At 43.8% G+C, this 19489-nt stretch overlaps 1 protein-coding gene across 10 annotated transcripts in view; it reads right to left on the bottom strand.

Moving 5' to 3' along the window:
* USP40 (ubiquitin specific peptidase 40) overlaps window positions 1-19489 on the bottom strand; it is a 104445-nt gene that overhangs the window by 63838 nt on the left and 21118 nt on the right. For 8 of the 10 annotated variants that reach the window (XM_053284031.1, XM_053284033.1, XM_053284035.1 and 5 more), the window contains 7 exons: window positions 16579-16683; window positions 16037-16144; window positions 15118-15394; window positions 12013-12094; window positions 9521-9692; window positions 7937-8021; window positions 7436-7503 (listed from right to left, as the gene is read on the bottom strand). In XM_053284031.1, the coding sequence (XP_053140006.1) occupies window positions 7436-7503; window positions 7937-8021; window positions 9521-9692; window positions 12013-12094; window positions 15118-15394; window positions 16037-16144; window positions 16579-16683 (897 nt within the window). The remainder of the gene's footprint in view (window positions 1-7435; window positions 7504-7936; window positions 8022-9520; window positions 9693-12012; window positions 12095-15117; window positions 15395-16036; window positions 16145-16578; window positions 16684-19489) is intronic. The other 2 variants (XM_053284032.1, XM_053284037.1) reach the window with 2 other exon arrangements.

The raw sequence follows: 19489 nt of genomic DNA, 5'->3' as shown, positions 1-19489 counted from the left end.
TACGTTGTATTGGTACACTTGGTGACCGACCGTGAAGCATAGGAATTTCCGATGTGGAGGCCGAATGTTCACATGGAAATAGGCGTCCTTGAGATCCAGCGTTGCCAACCACTGTTCCCCTTGGAGGAACGGGAGGATTTGCTGCAACGCCATCATTCTGAACTTCCTGACATGAACAAACTTGTTTAGGTTGCCTAAGTCCATAATCGGACGGATGCCCCCGTCCCGTTTCGGAATTTGAAAATAACGGGAGTAGAATCCATCCTGTCTGTCCGTCCACCGTACTGGGGCGATTGCCCCCTTCTCCAGTAGTTCCCTGACCTCCTCCCGTAGTGTAAAGGAAGGAGGGATGAATGTTATTCCCCTGAACCATGGAATCGACTTGAATTCGATGGCATATCCTGAAGATACGATCTGCAAGACCCAACAGTCTGATGTTATATGTTGCCATGCGGGGGCATGGCTTGCCAGCCTGATGGAGGGTTGAGCCGGCCAGGGGTCGTAGGAGGGACCCATCAGTTGAGATGTTATTGCCCCCGACAACGGGGACGGGGAGTGGAGAATTGGTGGTGGACGGACCTGAGTTTCAAAGGCGCTTCTGAGTTTCTGGCCCTTTGGTACGTTGGGCCTGATTTGTTTTGAACTTGTTCTGGTAAGTGCGCCGGTGATAAGGCTGGTAGGACTTGCGGAAGTCTCTACGGTCTTGTTGTCTGAAAGAAGGGCGCTGCTTATTATATGTGGAACGGTACTTGGACACGTACGTAGAAGTGGATGGTTGCGCAGTAAACGTTTTCGCGGTAAACTTAGATTTTTTAAGTTGTTCCATTGTGGCATCTGTGGTTTCGCTAAACAGGCCGGAGCCGTCAAAAGGAAGACCTTCTATCTTTTCTCTCATGTCCATTTGCAAGGTAGTAGACCGGAGCCAAGCATGCCTGCGAAGAGTGAAAGCGGCCGTCATGGCTCTGGACTCGCTCTCAGCTAGGTGTTTGGCAATACTGAGTTGTTGCCTAGTCAGATCGCCCGAGCGTTCCAGAACCTTTTGAAAGTTAACCTTGAACTCCTCCAGTGACAGGTTGTCAAGTTCAGTAAACAATCCTTCCCAAAGACTGTGAGTGTATTTGGCGGTACACGCTGCGTAATTAGCAACTTTGATTGAGAGGCATGCAGTTGAATAGATTTTCCAGCCTAAGAGGTCTAATTTCCTTCCCTCTCTTTCAGGAGGAACAATATGCTGCTTCCCAGATTTTGACGTAGAGGCACAGTCAATTACGAGGGAATTGGGAGCCGGATGTTTTAGAAGGTACGTATTGTCTTTTTCCATTATACGATAAAGGCTCTCCAGCCTTTTAGAAGTAGGGGTGGAAGTATGGAGTACTTCCCAAGCACATTTAGCTGCCCTTGTGATTACAGGGAGCATTGGGAGGGCTACTGGGGCCGTCGATTGTGACTTCAACATAAAATTATAGATGGGATTGTCTATTGTCGCCAGTTCAGAGCGTAGGTCGAGCCCTAGGGCGTCTGCCATGGTACGCACATGACGGTGGTACGCTTTCATTTCTTCGTTGGGTGAAACATACACTGTTGGTGCCACATCCGTGGGAGGTTCAATAATGGTCTCCTCTCCTTCGGGGTCCGATTCGAAATCAGACGAGCCATAATGTTCAGAAGGCGAGGCTGTTGGAGAAGTAGGTGCGGTCCCCTGAGAACGCACTGAAGGAGTGGGAGGTGAAGGCAGGGGTGCTGTCTGAGCCGCTACGGAATGGGTTACCGGCGGTTTCGTTTGCACGCAGACATTGAAAGTGATAACTGTAGGTGTTTGCGTTGCTGAGTGTCTAGTTGCTGTGGAGGGAGTATTAGTAGACGCAGATATCGTGCGTACAGCCACTGTGGCGGGAAGAGACGTCAGTGGTTCCCATGACACAGTTGGTAAAGAGGTTTGAGAACCAGTCGAGATTGCAGGGCCCGAACCAGGTATATGTGGCGGGGGGGTATGGGTGAACCCACAAGTGTGCCAAGGCAAAGGGCTTTGCAGCTGCGCCGCAGAGAGCAATGGTACTTCGTGGACAGGATGAGTCGAAGTTGAATGAGACTCCTCCTCCGATGCCGGAAAACCTCGAAACGTGGCTTGTGAAGGTGTGCTTGCTGTGGAGTCCAAGAGCGACAGGAGCGACTGAGTCGTAGTCGGATGTAGACCAGTTTCAGCCTCTTCTTGAGTATCTCCGTCGATATCGAAGTTCGGGGGTGGAGATCGATATCGAGGGGTGACCTGCCTTGATGCAGTAATCAATGGCGTGTGTAGCGACAGCAGCGCGCTAGGTCCAGGAGGCGGTGGTGTTGAAGGTGGAGAGGAGGGAACCGGTGTCGGAGCAGGCGAGAGGGATCTTGCTCTCGAAGCCGAAACATTAGGTGTCGACGGCCTTGGCGTCGACGGGCGAGTCGGCGTCGAAGATGGTCGATGTCGAGCAGTAGGGGGAGGCGTAGCGTCTCCCGTTAGATCAATCAATCGTCGACGTTTTGTCGTAGATGTTGTCGCTGTTTCGTCAGCGTCGGGGTCACTGCTGGAGGTCGATGGAACTCGACGCTTATGGCTGTTCGGTGTCGAGGATGTCTTTGCAACCGAGGAGACTTCGCTCGTAGGCAATGGACGGTTCGATGTCGAAGGTCTGGACTTTTTCGAAGTCGAGGATATGGACTATGAACGTGGAGATCCCGGATGCGTCGACGTCGAAGTTTTCGACCTCAAACGCGGTGTGGAAGCAGATTGAGCTCTCAATGTCGAGGGGTGAGGTGTGCCCGGTATCGAGGGACTTAACACCTCATCATAGATTGCCGCTCTGAGGCGAAGCGCTCTATTTTTTCGCGTCTGCTTCAAAAAAGACAGACAAATTTTGCAAGCTGAAACATTATGTTCTTCGCCCAGGCACATAAGGCATAATTAATTGAGGTCTTTGGAAGGGAGCTTTGCATCGCAACCCTTACACCTCTTAAAAGACTTTTTATCGTCCACCATAGCGCGATGACAGGGAAGTCCAGTCCAGTCCGTGTCAAGCCAGTCGTTGGTCGGTAGCCGTTCCTTGTCAACTTTAGAGGAGTCCGTCAGCCAGAAAAAGAGGGTGAAGCGATCAGTCCGAGAAAAAGAAATCGTCTCTGAAGAGACTACTGAGGTAACTTTCCGACGAAGAGGCAGCAGACCGAGGTCCACGCGCGAAGGCGGTCAGAGAAGAACTGAGGAACATGGCGCCCAGCCCCGCTCTTAAATAGCACGCGCTGCGTGTGGGCGGGGCTTGGACGCCTCGACAAGCTGAGGCATGGCTACCGCAGGGATTCCTGTGCAGGCGCAGAACCCATTCTTATGGCTGTCGGCGGATCTCGATCCAGATTACTAATATATTACTCTAATTAATATTCAGAACGTTCAGGAGAAAGTCATTATCAAGGATTAGTCTGTCTATCAGAAGATTTAAATAGTTTCAAAGCCACGACAGTAAAATTTAAGATTATGAGTAATTTCAGTCTAGTAACCCAAGGGAATTTTATTTTATTCCATCCATGAAGTGACTGGATTGTCACAGAACACATAAAGCAGGAAGTCTGTAAGTCAAGGGTCAATGGGTTATATAAGCTGAACTGCTCTGACATGAATGGAATGCTACATGGAAGGTAGATGGGGTGAGGAGTGATTTTCAACAATGCACTCTTTGTTAGCCCCCTCCCCATACTGTATGCCTTATTGAGGATTCCCCAAACCTCAGAGTTTTCAGGAGTTGTAGGGGCTGCTGTGAGGAAGGAGGGGCAGAGAAGTTTCCTCTGAAAACATCCTTCTGCCTTAGGATACAGCACATTATCCATATGTGTAGCAATCCAGAAAAAAACAAACAAACAAACAAACAGCAAAGGCACTAATATTCTCTGTAGATAGATAGATAGATAGATAGATAGACACACAATGTTAAATATTTGGGTTGGTGTAGCCCTGAATTGTTTGCTCTGCCGTCTCCTTTCTGCAGGTATAAGAGATCACCTGGAGGTAGAAGTGCAAACCTTTTGGTGCAAGCCTAAGGGCAAGAGTGCAAGGGCTCTTATCCTGCCCGCTCAGCCAGCATGGATAGCCTGTGGCCTGCAAAGAGTTGTGGGAAGTGTTCAGACTTCAGATGGCTAGAAGCTTGCAACTTGTCTCTTCTTGATGATCAAGGAACGAAAGAACCCGAGGTTTGCATGGCCTGAGGAAGTTTTTTAAACTCTGCTTGCTGTGGGAGCTGGTGCTTAGCATGTGCCTTAGAAAGTGGGGACTGTGAGTAGTCTGGGGGCAGCTATTTCTTGGGTGGCAGGCAGAGGGAGATACAGTGGTGGAAGTTGGGCAGGCCGTTACAGGGGGAGACTGTCTAGGCAGCCGAGGCCTATTCCCTTTTCCAGCTTTTCTCCCAATCCTGGAGCTCTAAGGAGTTCTAGAAACACTACTTCAAGGATTAGGATTCTGCTGCTGAATGCCAGGTCAGTAAATGCAAAAGCATCTCTCATCCATGATTTAATTGTGGATGAGCATGCTGGCCTGTTATGTGAGAGCTTGGTGGAGTGAGTCTCTCCCAGCTCTGTTGTGATCAGTTTGTTTGTCCCTCACATCTGTGCCGATTGAGACTCCAGGATTTTGGCAGGTCCAGGAGATGTTCCTCGGCAGCAATCTGGTCTGATTGTGATGGGTTCTTTTCAGTTAGTGCAGCCTGAAGAAATGGACAAGATCTTAGGCAGTGTGTGAGCAACATCATGTGCTCTGGACCGTTGCCCTTCATGGCTAGTAAAATCTACCAGGGAAGGAACAGGTAGGAGCCAAATAATAATGCTTCATTAAGGGAGGGTAAGATGCCATTGAGCTTCAAGCAGGCAGTGGTAACACCACTATTTTAGCCCTCCCTTGATTCTACCCACCTTGATAACTACTGGCCTGTTTCAAATCTTCCCATTTTTAAGCAAGATAATAGGGCATGTGGTGTTTGTGCAGCTGCAAAGGGTCTTGGATGATACAGATTATGCAGAACTTTTTCAATCTGGATTTGGGACTGAAACTGCCTTGGGCACCCTGATGGATGATCTACGCCAGGTACTAGACAGGAGGAGTGCAGAACTCTGTTGGTTCTGCTGGACCTCTCAGCGGCATTCAATACCATCGACCATGGTATCCTTCTGGACTGCCTCTCAGGTATAGGGATTGGGGATGATGCATTGGAGTGACTCTGATCCTTTATTGGAGGGGTGGGGGGAGGTTCCAGAAGATGGTGCTACAGGACTTCTGCTCAACTCCTTGGCCTTTGGGGTCCCTCAGTATTGTCCCTGCTGGGAGAGGTCTGAAGTGTCATCAAAATTACAATGCTGTTGTAAACATTTACAATGTTGTTGTAAACCACCCAGAGACAGATGTTTGGGAGGTATACAAATTTCGTAAGTAAGTAAGCAAAGCAGATGACACGCGAAGACCATCTTTCTTTGACATCAGATCCTAGGGAAACAGTGGATATACTGAGGCAGTGATCCAGACAAGACAGAGGTGTTGCTGGTCAGTAGAAAAGCCAATCAGGATAGGAGGATTCAACCAGCTCTGGATGGGGTTTTACTCCCCTTGAAAAAGCAAGTGTACAACTTAGGGGTGTTGCTGGACTCTGCTTTAGGATGCTGAGGCAGAGGGGGTGGCCAGGAGTGCCTTTGCACAGCTTCGGCTAGTGTACCAGTTGTGGCCCTTTCTCAAGAAGGCAGATCTGGCCATGGTTACCCATGCCTTAGTGATATTGTGGCTTGATTACTGCAATGCACTTTACATGGGGTTTGCTTTTGAAGAATATTCGGAAACTTCAGTCGGTGCAGAATGCAGCTGCCAGGGTTCTCTCTGGAACTGCTTGCTCAGAGCATATTACACCTATTTTGAAAGAGCTACACTGGCTGCCAATTTGTTTCCAGATCCATCCAAGGTGCTGGTTATTGCCTTTAAAGCCCTTAACAGTTTGGGTCCTGAACACCTGAAGGACCACCTGCTCCCTAGGGTTTCCACCTGTCCAACAAGGTCATCAGAGGAGCTTTTGCTCCATGTGCTGACATTGAGAGAAAGAGACTAAATTGTCATGCATGCAGGGCAGGACCTTCTCTGTTGTTGCCCAGGCTCTGGAACGCTCTCCCAGTGAGTGTCTGCTCTTTGATCTGTGGCTGCCTTTAAAAAACAGCTAAAGACCTTTTCATTAGTTCAGGCTTTTACCTCTTTGGGGCTGCTAGATCTTTCAGCTTTCCTGGTTCTGTTTGTCTTTTTTATGGGTTCTTTTTGTGTGTGTATTTTATGGTTTTTATTGTTTAACTTATTTTAACATTTTAAATATGATTATTATGGAGTTTTATTGTATTTTAACTTTTTAAAACCGCCCCAGGATGTCTTATGAAAGGTGGTATAAAAACTGAACAAATAAATAAATAATTTTAAAAAATAGATTCCCATTGCTATATATCTGGTGAGGCTGATGTGAAGCAGGGACTTAATCAATTTTGGATGCACTATATTGATTTGTGACTACTGGATTTTTAAGAATATATCCGGAGCACAATCTTTCCCTCAAAAAAAACTCTGTTTCCCCCCACCACTCTTTCCTTGGTACACATGGAAGCAACCTAATAAGAATGAATTAGGGGTCTATAGCATCTTCTACTAGGCTACAACATCTGGGGCTTTTTAGTTTGAGAAAGAGGCAATTACAGGGAGACATGATAGAAGTATATAAAATTATGCATGGAGTGGAGAGAGTGGACACAGAGAAATTTTTCTCCCTCTCTCACAACACTAGAACCAGGGGTCATTCCATGAAACTGAAGGCCTGAAAATTTCAAACCAAAAAAAGTACTTTTTCACACAGCACATTATATATGGAATTCTCTGCCATGGGATGTGGTGATGGCCACTAGCTTGGATGGCTTTAAAGGGGGCTTAGACACATTCATGGAAGACAGGTCTATCAATGGCTACTAGTCTAGTGGCTATAGACCACCTCCAGCTTGAAGCAGGATGCCTCTAAATAGCCGTTGCCAGGAAAAGCAAGAGAGAGGGTATGCCCTCACCTCTTGCCTGTGGGTTTCTAAGGGGCATCTGATGGGCCACTGTGTGAAACAGGATGCTGAACTAGATAGGTCTTGGGCTGTCCTTGATTGCTAATTTTGGAACTCAAGATAATATAAATGCAATTTAGCAATGCTTTGCAAAGTTCTATTCCACAGAGGGAAAAATAAATGACACAAGAATGAGAGAAATTTAACTATGAGACCCTGAAAACCACAATTCCCCTATGACTAACTAGGCTCTAACTCTTAATGGGGTTGAGGTATGTAATTTAACAGAAGATTAAAACAAGTTTAAAAGCAACCAAAATAAATTTGCCCCATTCGCAAAGCAGAGTGGGCTTTTTGTTACCTCCTTTCCATTCCACACAAATATGTCTGCTCCATCAAAAAGCCCAATATCACTCAAGGCAGAATCACCTGGCAATATCAAAGAAATGATGATTATTTAATGTCCAAAAAATATCCTCCAGATGAAAAGACTCTAAACTAGCTCTGCCAATACCTTCAGTACCATTTGACTTGATTTTTAACACAGGGTTGAGGGGAATTGTTTATTTATTTAGTTGGTTGGTTGGTTGGTTGGTTGATATACCGCCCTTCCAAAAATGGCTCAGAGTGGTTTAAATATAAACCTATTAGTCATAGCTAAACAGTAAATGCTATCTGACCCTAAATCCAATGGGCAGGATCCAGACTAAGCTAGCTCTGAAAAACCTCAAACAAAAAACAACTCCTGGGCACTTCAATAAATATGAGTTTCCTCCCACAAAGTTTTTGGTTCAGACTTATAAGTTGATTACATTCACCACTCTATCATACATTCTGAAGCTTTGTTTTAGATTTGTCTTACCCTCCAATGTTTGGTAAATATGCAGTCCAGCTGGCAGACGTTTTGCAAGGCTAAGAACCAGGTCTCCTTCCCAAAATTCCAAAAGCTATTAATTAAAAAGTTAAAAGGTTTCAAAAGTGTACATATGACTATTTTCAAACTATTCGACATTCTTTATTTGAAGCTGAAAGTTCAAAGGCACAGTATAGGTTTTTTATTTCTAGCTCACCTAATTAATTCATTGCACAACCCATACAGTTTACTGCCAGCACATGGCTGCCATATACTTGCATCAATTTGTCTCCTTCCTTTGATTGCAACATAACCTTGTTGAATCAGGAACCATCTTAATATGATTGCAGGGCGCTAGATCCTATTCCATCACAGTGTTTTAAGACACAACTAGTATAATTGTAAGATGTAAAGGTAAAGTTGTACCCTCGAGTTGGTATTGACTTCTGGAGACACCAGAGCCATGTGGTAGAATACAGGAGGGGTTTACCATTGCCTCCTCCCACGCAGTGTGAGATGATGCCTTTCAGTACCTTCCTATATTGCTGCTGCCCGATATAGGTGTTTCTGGGGAACATACCAGCAGGGATTCGAAGCAGCAACCTCTTGCTCGCTAGGCAAGTCATTTCCCTGCAACCACATCTTATTCATGTACTTTCCTATGTAAACCACTTTGAGAACTTTGGTTGAAGAGTGGTATATAATATATATTCATCATCATAGTAGTAGTAAGCACAGGGTGACAATACACAGGGTAGTGCATTCAACATTTTATCTGGTGTAAGAAAGCACATTCATTTCAGTGAAACACAAAATCAACATTTACCATAAAATAAAATCAATACATTTTTGAATGATTTGCTTTGGCTTTACCAAATTTACCAAAAATTTCAATAGGACATCTTGAAATCTCTTCTGTGTTTTGCCTTTTTTTAAATGTCTGGGTAAACTTTTTTGTATTAACATGTTGGTATGTTATACAAACTTGTATGTATTAGTTCTGATGAGAATTACTAGCACAGTATGAAGCAACAGTGAGAACGAACTTCAGGTTGGCAGACAAAAATGTCTGTCTGAACATACTTGAAAGACATGACTTGTATGCTGGCTATGGTCCCTTATAAAGCCTGCAGTCTCTTGATAGAATCAGCTTTCATTTAACATTAACAAACAAGTTTATTAATGAGCAATGGAAAGAATCAAGGAAATAAGAAGTTAAAAGGCACACAAGAATTACCATTTTTCAAATCAAAGTGTAACAACAGCTGACTTAAAAGTCAAGAGAAAAAACTCCAGATGTTAAAGCAAGATTAAAAATATACAGAAGAAGACAGTAGTTGAAACAGATTTAAGAAAGGAGGAATAAAGTCTCGTCATTTCGTGAAAAGAGACTGGCTACTGCATTCTTGGCCAGTTTTAGCTTTCAAGCTGTCTTCAAAATGGACATTGTTCAGCACATATGAATTAAACTAGAGGTTATCAAGGCACATATCACAGAAGCATGTAAGTCTTCTTGGTTGTACACCGCTTGCTTACATATTTAATATTATTAAAGAAACTTATGTCCACCAGTGTGAAAATTATAAAAAGTACCTGGAATACTAATTGTTGAAGGTCTCCCAATGTTTGTCTCTTATCAATAGTAAGATCTAGAACACTTTCCTTCTGGGGAAGTAATGGATGCAGAGCCCCATTGTAAAGTTTATAGCGAGAGTGTATATGAAGGTGCAAATCAATATTATTGTCTACCAAGTTGCATTCTGCCCTTTTATAAGTATAAAAGACAAATATGTTAAGTAAATTCAGAGCATTTGAACAAAAATGTGAACAAAACATTTTTGCTTTAATTCAAATGTTAGCTTTAGAAATGTACCACAGTAAAAATAAGTCTATTTGTATCTGAAAACTCCTTTTTCAAGAAACATCTTTTTAATTGGTTTTAATCAGCTTTCTATTTTAAATCAATTTTAGTCCTGTTCGTGTTTTTATTGCAATAGGAGTATTTTAAGTAAATACCTTGTTTTAGGAAGTGTCTTCTTTTATTTTCGCTAATCATCTATGTCAAATTTTGCAGGAATGGTATAAGGCTTTTTAATAAGTAATTTTACATGTTTGAATATGGGGTAGGCAAAGTGTGGTTCTCCAGATGTTCCTCAACTACAACTCCCATCATCTCCAGCTGTAATAAACTGTGGCTGGGAGAGATGGGAATTGTAATTCAGCATCATCTGGAGAGTCACACATTGCCTACCCCTGTTTTAAGATGTGAATATTTATTTATTTTATTTCTATCTCTGTAAAATATTTTGATTTTTTTGTGCATGTATAGTTCAAACGAACTAAAAAACCTGCTTGTCTGATACTTCCTGTTACAAGCATAAGGATACACAGTTCACCATTTCAGATACTGCTTGCAAACAAAATCCTCAATCATCACACAGATAGACTCAGTTCTGAGCTTCTTGCTGATTTGTTTCAAAGGTGAATACAAAGGTATTTCCCATCAGAAAATAACTATCAAATCATGACCCAGACCTGATGTAAAAGTTTCTTCAAAAATTTGATGCATTTCTTCAAATATACAGGTGAAACTCGGAAAATTAGAATATCGTGCAAAAGTCCATTAATTTCAGTAATGCAAATTAAAAGGTGAAACTGATATATGAGACAGACGCATTACATGCAAAGCGAGATAAGTCAAGCCTTAATTTGTTATAATTGTGATGATCATGGCGTACAGCTCATGAAAACCCCAAATCCACAATCCCAGAAAATTAGAATTTTACATGGAACCAAGAAGACAAGGATTGAAGAATAGAACAATATCAGACCTCTGAAAAGTATACAGTGTACTGTGCTTGATTGGCCAGCAAACTTGCCTGACCTGACCCCATAGAGAATCTATGGGGCATTGCCAAGAGAAGGATGAGAGACATGAGACCAAACAATGCAGAATTGCTGAAGGCCGCTAATGAAGCATCCTGGTCTTCCATAATACCTCATCAGTGCCACAGGCTGATAGCATCCATGCCACACCGCATTGAGGCAGTAATTGCTGCAAAAGGGGCCCAAACCAAGTACTGAATACATATGCATGCTTATACTTTTCAGAGGTCCGATATTGTTCTATTCTTCAATCCTTGTCTTCTTGGTTCCATGTAATATTCTAATTTTCTGAGATTGTGGATTTGGGGTTTTCATGAGCTGTACGCCATGATCATCACAATTATAACAAATTAAGGCTTGACTTATCTCGCTTTGCATGTAATGCATCTGTCTCATATATCAGTTTCACCTTTTAATTTGCATTACTGAAATTAATGGACTTTTGCATGATATTCTAATTTTTCGAGTTTCACCTGTATTATCAATTTGCATGTAGGCATAGAACAGGTAAGACCAAAATATAGGCCTTTGTGCATCCCTTGGCTTTGCTGCCAGCCTGCTCCAAAATTGCTAGTCAGACAATGTTATCCAAGACTCAGTTTTAAAGTCTGCAAGATGACAGTACGGGATTTAATATTCTGCAATGAGGTGGTGTAAAAGCCAGAAAGGAATAAAAAAAGGCTGGGAACAACCCCTTAAAAATCCAACTTGATTCCCCAAACAGCAGGATGTGTTAAGACACACTTGAAAACAATATTTTAGAACCAAAATCTTCCCAACATTATGCTTTTATACTATTGGACCACTTTACAGCCAGGAATGGCCCCAAATGGCCTTGAATGGCCATTTCATAAATAATTTATTTGCCAAAACCAGTGGGATGTGTTTAATACACATGAACAACCACTTAGGAATGTAATCTATACATATATTAACCCACTCGCAGCCTGAATACATTTTTAAAGTGTCATTCCAGCCTATTCCAATCTGCTCCATTCCAATGTGGAGATGTAGAATACTGGGACAGGTTTCAGTTCTAACATTGTTCTCAAGTATCTCTAACACATCATTTTGTTTTCAGGATCCAGTTTTATTTTTAAGGAGTAGTGTTGGCCCATTCCATCCCAGTTTTTACACCATCCCTCCTCTAAAAGCTATAGACTACACATTTTAAATCAGAGCTGAACAGCTTGACTCACCTCCTCTTCTGCAGTCTAAGGTTAGCAGCATCCATTTCATTCAAGAGGTGACTGGGAACCCGGTATCTTGGATTTCCTCGAGCTGTGTTCAAAGGGAGCTCATTAACTGAAAATCAATTGCGGGGGGGGGAGGAATCTAGACATGCTAATCTTAAAGTGTCCTCCTTTTGACATATGTAGGAAAATAGGAACTCCTCAATAGGTAACAATATCTTTACACCTGATTTCTGGTCACTTCCATTCTTTGAAAGAGATGCTAGAGGACAATGGGACTTGTTTCCTTAAAGCTAAATTCCTCAGTTCAGAATACCTACTTAGTTGCAATCTGGGAGGTAATAGGAGGTCCAAGGCCTCCTTGGACTTGTCGAATCTAATACTGCAAGAGGGATCACTGGACACCTCCTCCATAGACCTTGCAGAAATAGTGGAATCCAAGTCGGCCCGAATATAGGAGATCTTGTTCGCAAAGAACCTATTAAAAGCATCACAGTAGAACGACCCAAGGAACGGATTTGAGGTAGAAGGAGCAGAAACTAAACTCCTCACAACCCAGGATAGCTCTGCTGAACACGAACCTGCAATCACAATGCACGCAGACCAAAATCTCTTTTTCGCTGCACGCACCGCCACCGCGTAAGTCTTCAAATGGGTCACATGCTGTATCCTGTCAGATTCGAACCAAGTTCTCCTCCACTTGTGCTCTAGTTGCATACCCAACCGCTTCAGCCCCTGCAACTCCTCAGTATACCAAGGGGCCAATTTAGAAGCAGGTCGGAAGGGACGCTTAGGAGCGATTGTGTCATCGACAGAATCACCGGCCGCACCATCATCAAAATCCTCCAAGGCCTTTTGAAATCCTACTGGGACCAGCAGCCTTTTTGGATGGACCATCCTAATAGGTCCACCACCCCTGCAGGGGTGGATTGCGGCTGTGAGACCAACCTTAACCAGGTAGTGGTCCATCCATGACAATGGCAAAACCACCGGATCCCCCACCCACGGAACACCCCCCGATCCGAACAAAAGACCAAATCGAGTGCATGGCCGGCAACATTAGTTGGCTCCAAAACTAATTGGGATAGGCCCATAGTTGTCATGACTGCTATGAACTCCTGAGTCACACCAGACAAGCCAGCCCCAAAGTGGATAGTGAAGTCCCCCAGCACCAAAAGTCTAGGAGACTCCAGCATCAACTCCGTGACCAGCTCCGTCAGCTGAGTTAGGGAGTCAGTTGGGCAGCAGGGTGGATGGTACACCAACAGAATCCCCACTCCACCACCACCCCCGCCCAGCACACAGCCCCTAGCCTGCTCCACAACAGAGTAACCTGGTGAGAGAAGTTGAGCCCACACTGGAACACTCACCTCCCCCAACCAGGTCTCAGTTATACATGCCAGGTCAGCTCCCTCATCCACAATCAAATCATGGACAATTTTGGTCTTATTCTGAACTGACCTGGCATTGCAGAGGAGCAAAGCCAGACTCTGTGTGTCACTGAAGCTGCTCCCTGAGGCCTGAGAGTTGACAAAGCAGTTGGAAGTAGAAACAGTTACTAAATTACTCATTTCCCTTTCCCTGTAACAGTCAGCTGCTCTGCCAGCACCAATTCTTCTATTCCCACCATGACAGTAATAGCAGTAATAGTAATGGGTGCACCCCCAGCGCCATCCCACTCAAGAGAGCCCAAACACATATCTGCAAAAGGCCTGGCACAATCCAAACCCCCAGCCCTCAGTCCTACCCGCAAAGGCCCAGCCCTGAAGACCAGCCCCCTTTGGCGGCTGGCTTTGGCAGCCGCCTACAGGCAGCCCAATGGCTACGCCTTTGGCGAGCCTCCTGGCTTTTAAGCCGACAAGCCCCGACAGCCACTCCTCCCACAAGGAGCTCCCAGGGCAGGCGACAGATAGTACTGTTCAGCAATCAGGGGGCTGGCAACCAGCCAGCTAGAACTCAGCAGCAGACAAGCAGGCTGATCCCCGTCTAGGCTGGAAGCTCCACAGGAGGCAGAGGGGCCAGTTGGGAAGTCCCGGCAAGGCAGATGGAATGGCCTTGGATCTCCTATTACCTCCCAGAGACAGAGGTGCTCATTGTCGGGGCTCAGAATCTGAAGGGTGAGTTAGATCTTCCTGTGATGGATGGGGTTGCACTCCCCCAGAAGGTGCAGGTGCGCAGCTTGGGAGTACTCCTGGACCCAGGCCTCTCCCTGGTATCTCAGGTGGAGACCATGGCCAGGAGTGCTTTCTATCAGCTTCAGCTAATTTGACAGCTGTGCCCATAATTTGAAGTAAATGACTTCAAAACAGTGGTGCATTAGGTGGTAACCTCCCGGCTTGACTACTGCAACATGCTCTACGTGGGGCTGCCTTTGTACATTGTCCAGAAACATCAGTTAGTTCAGAATGCAGCAGCCAGATTGGTCTCTGGGGCAACCCGGAAAGACCATATTATGCCTGTTTTGAAACAGTTACACTGGTTGCCAATATGTTTCCCAGAAAAATACAAAGTGCTGGTTATTAACTTTAAAGCCCTGAACAGCTTAGGTCCGAATTATCTTAAAGATTACTTTCTTCTGCATGATCCCACCACACGATAAGGTCATCTGAGGAGGTCTGTCTTCAGTTACCACCGGTTCGTCTGGTGGCAACCCAGAGGCGGGCCTTCTCTGTAGCTGCTCTTGGCCTGTGGAATGCACTCCCAGCTGAAATCCATAATTCGAGATCATTACTGTCCTTCAAGAGAGCCCTTAAGACCTATCTGTTTGGCCTGGGCTTCCAGGGTTTTAAATGATTGAAAATTTGTTTTAAATGGTTGCCCTGGATCTCCCAGGGTTTTTTAGCTGCTGAATTGTTTAATTGGTTTTATTTTGTTTTTATAGTTGGAAGGACAGTATATAAATCAATCAATCAAACAAACAAATAAAATCTTCAGTATTCATCACAGTGCTCGCTGGCAAGCCTTCCTGTTGAAATCAGAGGGACTACACTGATCTAAATTGTTCCGACAATGGCCTTCAACATTGTTTTTAAAGCTTCCATTGCTAATTAATAAAGAAAAAACCAAAAGTAATATGAAGACCCCAAGCAATACACAGTATACTTTTCATACCTTCCGATGGTCTTGTCATTTGGGATTTTCGATAGAACAACATATAGGCACTCTCATTACCCTGAAACTGCTTCTCAATCTCTTTTTCTTTGATTGGTTGAACCTTGGAGTCATTCAAATCAAACCAGTGAGATTCAGAGGAATGTCCCATGATGGCTGTTGATGTTTTTTCTGATGTCATGTTCACACTGTCATTCTGAGGATGGCTTTGATCATTCATTTTAACTTTCCTTTCATCAGAAGTGAGCAGAAATACTTGAGAATGGGTCTGCAAATACTAAATGAGAAAGGAGAAGAGGCGGGGGGACCAAAGAGAGATTTGAATATATTATTTAAGATGCAATATAATTTTCCATTATAATTCTCTTTTGATAGGAAGCAGATTTCCTTAAATTTGTCTGCAGGTTTTCTACCAGCTACATTACTCTCTATAAAATGAAATTCATGGTTCCTGGAGTGAAAGCCTTTATTCTCATTTTTAAACCATCTGTACTGCATAATTTGTTGTTCCACTCAACAACCATTCCTGGGATGTGTGAGCTGCAAAGGGAAGGAGTCTTCACATATTCTCCCATTTAGGCTTCTAGCATTAACAGACCCACTGGAATCTACTTGAGAATGGCTCTGCAAATACAAAAATGTCTCCTTGATTTCTTTACACATTAGGATATCATCATACTGATTTATCACCTTTTACTTTTAAATGTGCTAGTAGCTGATAAGTGTATGTCAGGCATGGACACAGATGCACACATTATAGGATAATCTGGAATAGAAGTGGCCATTCAGGTCAAAGGAAAAAGCATGACAAGTCAAGAAGGAATGATTGGGCAAGGCACACTTTTTGTGCTGAATTGTACAGAACCTATTTTACAGTTCAAATTGATTAAATCAAGTAGGAACAAAATGGAATCAATACCTTCCGTATCGGTCCATATTGCTTACGGTATTTCTTGTTCCATGACACACCATTTTTTTCCAAGAATTTCTGGGCCAGCTGATCAACAGCAATTTCTGTAGACCCTTCCTACAAGATAAGATAACTATTTACTAAAATGCTGAAAATAAAGGCATCATCATCAATGATGGGGAAAGGCGAATGGTAGATGGGGGCACCCTATGGACTTTAGCATTATTATGCACCTCAACCACTGCCTCCAAGACAATGTGCTCTTTAACTTTCTCCTTCCCAGTGTGAAGATAGATAAGCCTTTTTCTGCACCTTCACTCATGTGCGAGTGAGTCAGTGGACAGAGCCAGTATTGCTGTCCTTCAAGCCCCTGTGAAATCATAGTTGGCAACTATGTACTTTAACATTTTAAAAACCAACCTGAAATGTTCATTCTCAGAGTTGCATTAAGATGTAGTAATACTTTTGCTCTCAAATTGCAGTGCAGTAATATATGGCAGCATATTGTAACTATATTACAAAGAAGCACTAAATATATTCCTACATACTACCTCTGATAAGATGTTTTTCAGGATTGGTAATGGATTTTCTTTCTCTTGTGTGTTTTCAGTATCTTTCAAATCCTCATTTTCATCATTCAGGTAGCTTTCCTCCACCAAGAAAACAAAAAGAACCTTATTAAAAAGCTATAAATTTTGCTTTTATTAAAACAAACACCTTATTAAAAAGCAATACATTCTTCTATATCATAAGAAGACTAGCTAATTTTTCAATGCATTTTTCTATTTGCTTTCCTGGCTGCGAGATAAATAAAAATATATTGGCACAGCATAGGATATATAGTATGCACCCATTTTATACTATTAATCTTTATCAATCTCAAATTTTGCCATTTCATCACACACTTGTAGTCAACAAAGTTGCTGTATATCCATCAGATAAATTACTAAATATTCAACAAAAAATGCATAGCTTGTATTGGGGGTGGGGGAGATTTGGCAAATAGGTTCTACTAGCCGACCCCGCACAAAGCATCTGTGCGCTTTGGGGCCAGCTGTTTCTCCCTCCCTCTTCCTCCTGCCCCGGTCTCTCCTCTTCCCCCCCTCCAGCCCCGTGCTCTCCCCCCCTCCCCCCATGCAGAGCCTCACCGGGCCCCACCGCCGCTGTTACCACCCGTTCCCCACTCACCCCTGCCGGTGCTGCCAGGGCCAGCCTGTCCCGCTGCCTCCCCCCAGCCCAGACTGTGGCCAGGCTAGGCCTGCAGCCACCGCCACCTCCTCACAGCAGCTGGGCCAGTAAGCAGCCGGATTGGCTGGGTGGTGGGAGCTCATGTGCGGCTGGGGCACCCGCCACCACTGCCTCCTCGCCATGGCCGCCGCCATTCCACCCCGCTGCCGCAGCAGCTCAACTCAACGGCCTCCTGCTGCGTGAGCTCCTACTGCCCAGCCAATCCAGAGCCTCCGCCGCCCAGCCAATCCGCCAGGTTGCCGGGACGCATCCCCACAGAGGCACATCTACGAGAATTAATATAATAGATACATGATGCCAGAATTCTAAGAGCAGCAAACACAAGGAACACAAAGCTGTCTTGCATTTTAAAATTTTTATTAGCTTTTACAATAGCTTTACAATCCAACTACATTCATTTATTTGATTAAGTCACAACCATGTTAGCACAACCCCTGCTAACATGGCAAAGAGGCACCTTTTAACATGGTGATTCTCTTCATTTAGCAGGGGGAGAGTAACTGGCCCTATCCACCCCCAGCACAGTATTCCAGTGACTGTTGCTGGTGTCTGTCTTATGTTTCTTTTTAGATTGTGAGCCCTTTGGGGACAGGAATCCATCTTATTTATTATTGATTTGTTATTTCTCTTTGTAAACCACCCTGAGCCATTTTTGGAAGGGAATTTTATTATAGAAATAAAATAAAATAAAATAAAAATAAAAATAAAATAAATATAAGTAAATATTGACTTCCCACTTACCTGTCTGCGCGGTTCATGTTAACTATGCATATAAGCCATTGCTATAATAATTCAAAACATACATACTCCACATTGCTACTCGATTTTACCCAAGCCAACCTGCTGTTATTACTATATTTCAAACCCTGCTGAAAGGTCCATATTAGAAAAATAGTTCTTTAAGTAAAGTAAAAATGGTTCCCAATCTTCTTTGAAACATTCCAAATTTTCATCCCTTATAGTGCTGTAAGTGTTGCCATCTCATAATATTCCAAAAATTTTATCAACCAGTCTTCTTTTCTTCTCTAGGCCACCCGTTTCCCCCCGATGTGAAATGATACACCTCCATTATACCTTAGGGGAGGAAACCTTAAAGACATGTAAACTTCAACAATTCACCAAAAATCAGCCCTTTGCCCAATTCCTGTACAATTTGGGTGGTAGCCTCTACCCATTAGGCACTTAACATAAACGGAGTAGTACCCCACTGCCTTGCGGGTTGGCACATGGCAGTTTACAGTTGGCACTGTCAAAAAGACAGTCAAAATGAATAGAAGAAATGAAGGTGTGTAATGAATCCTCATAAGGATTCAATGAGTGAAAGTTATTATACACCAAAGAATCCAAACACTTGAAAAATAGTGATCACACATTTTGCTCCATAACTCCACTTCTATAAGGCTTAGCTTTTTTTAAAAAAATGAAAGCTGGGAATCTGGGGGAATTAATAGGAGGGATCCAAAACTCGAATTGATTCGATTCGAATCAGGCGTGATTCAATTTGTACCCGAATCTAGCCAATAGACCACAGAGATGATTTGTTTTGTCTCCGAATCACCCGAATCAGCTAGATTCAGGTACAAATAATTTTGTACCCAAATCAGTTTGCACATCCCTAACCACTACACCCACACCCTCTCCAATCCCAGTACCTAAATTTTTCCCTTCGCCAACCTTGTATGTTAAAGTTGCTTTATCTCTGGTTTGGATCTTTGCTGAAGTCCTGTTGTGGGAGCTTGATAGACAATGCTGCATTCTACTGCCACAGAATCTGCCTGGCTGAGCACCTGGTTATACGTTCAAACTCTTTCTCCTGAGCTGAATCACTGAGGCAAGTTGGAACATTGGACTACAGGGTCCAGAACCACTGAACTGAGCTGAAATCACTATGTTTCAGTGTTTCTCATTTAAGCCTGTTGTGGGGAGACTTAAACAGAGTCCTTGGGTCACAAGTGGGCTTGCGATGGGATTATCCCCATGCCCGACTGCCTGCGAACCCCTAGACTCAAGTGATATCCTAGACTCAAGCAAGAACCTTTTGAGGCTGGACCATTCCGTACACGGGTTAACCTCTGGATAACTTCTGTGGCAGACTGCTTAAGAAACCAAATGCTCCCCTTTGCTGGTTGTGGGCATGTGGAGTGCCACAGACCTTGAATGGAACTTGGTGCCACACCATCACCTTGCTGCCTCTCCTTGCCTTCTGTTATAGAA

This window comes from Hemicordylus capensis, chromosome 1 (assembly GCF_027244095.1).
Source record: "Hemicordylus capensis ecotype Gifberg chromosome 1, rHemCap1.1.pri, whole genome shotgun sequence".
NCBI lineage: Eukaryota > Metazoa > Chordata > Lepidosauria > Squamata > Cordylidae > Hemicordylus > Hemicordylus capensis.
Note: the sequence above shows the minus strand (reverse complement) of the source record. Positions and strands in the feature narration are given on the sequence as shown.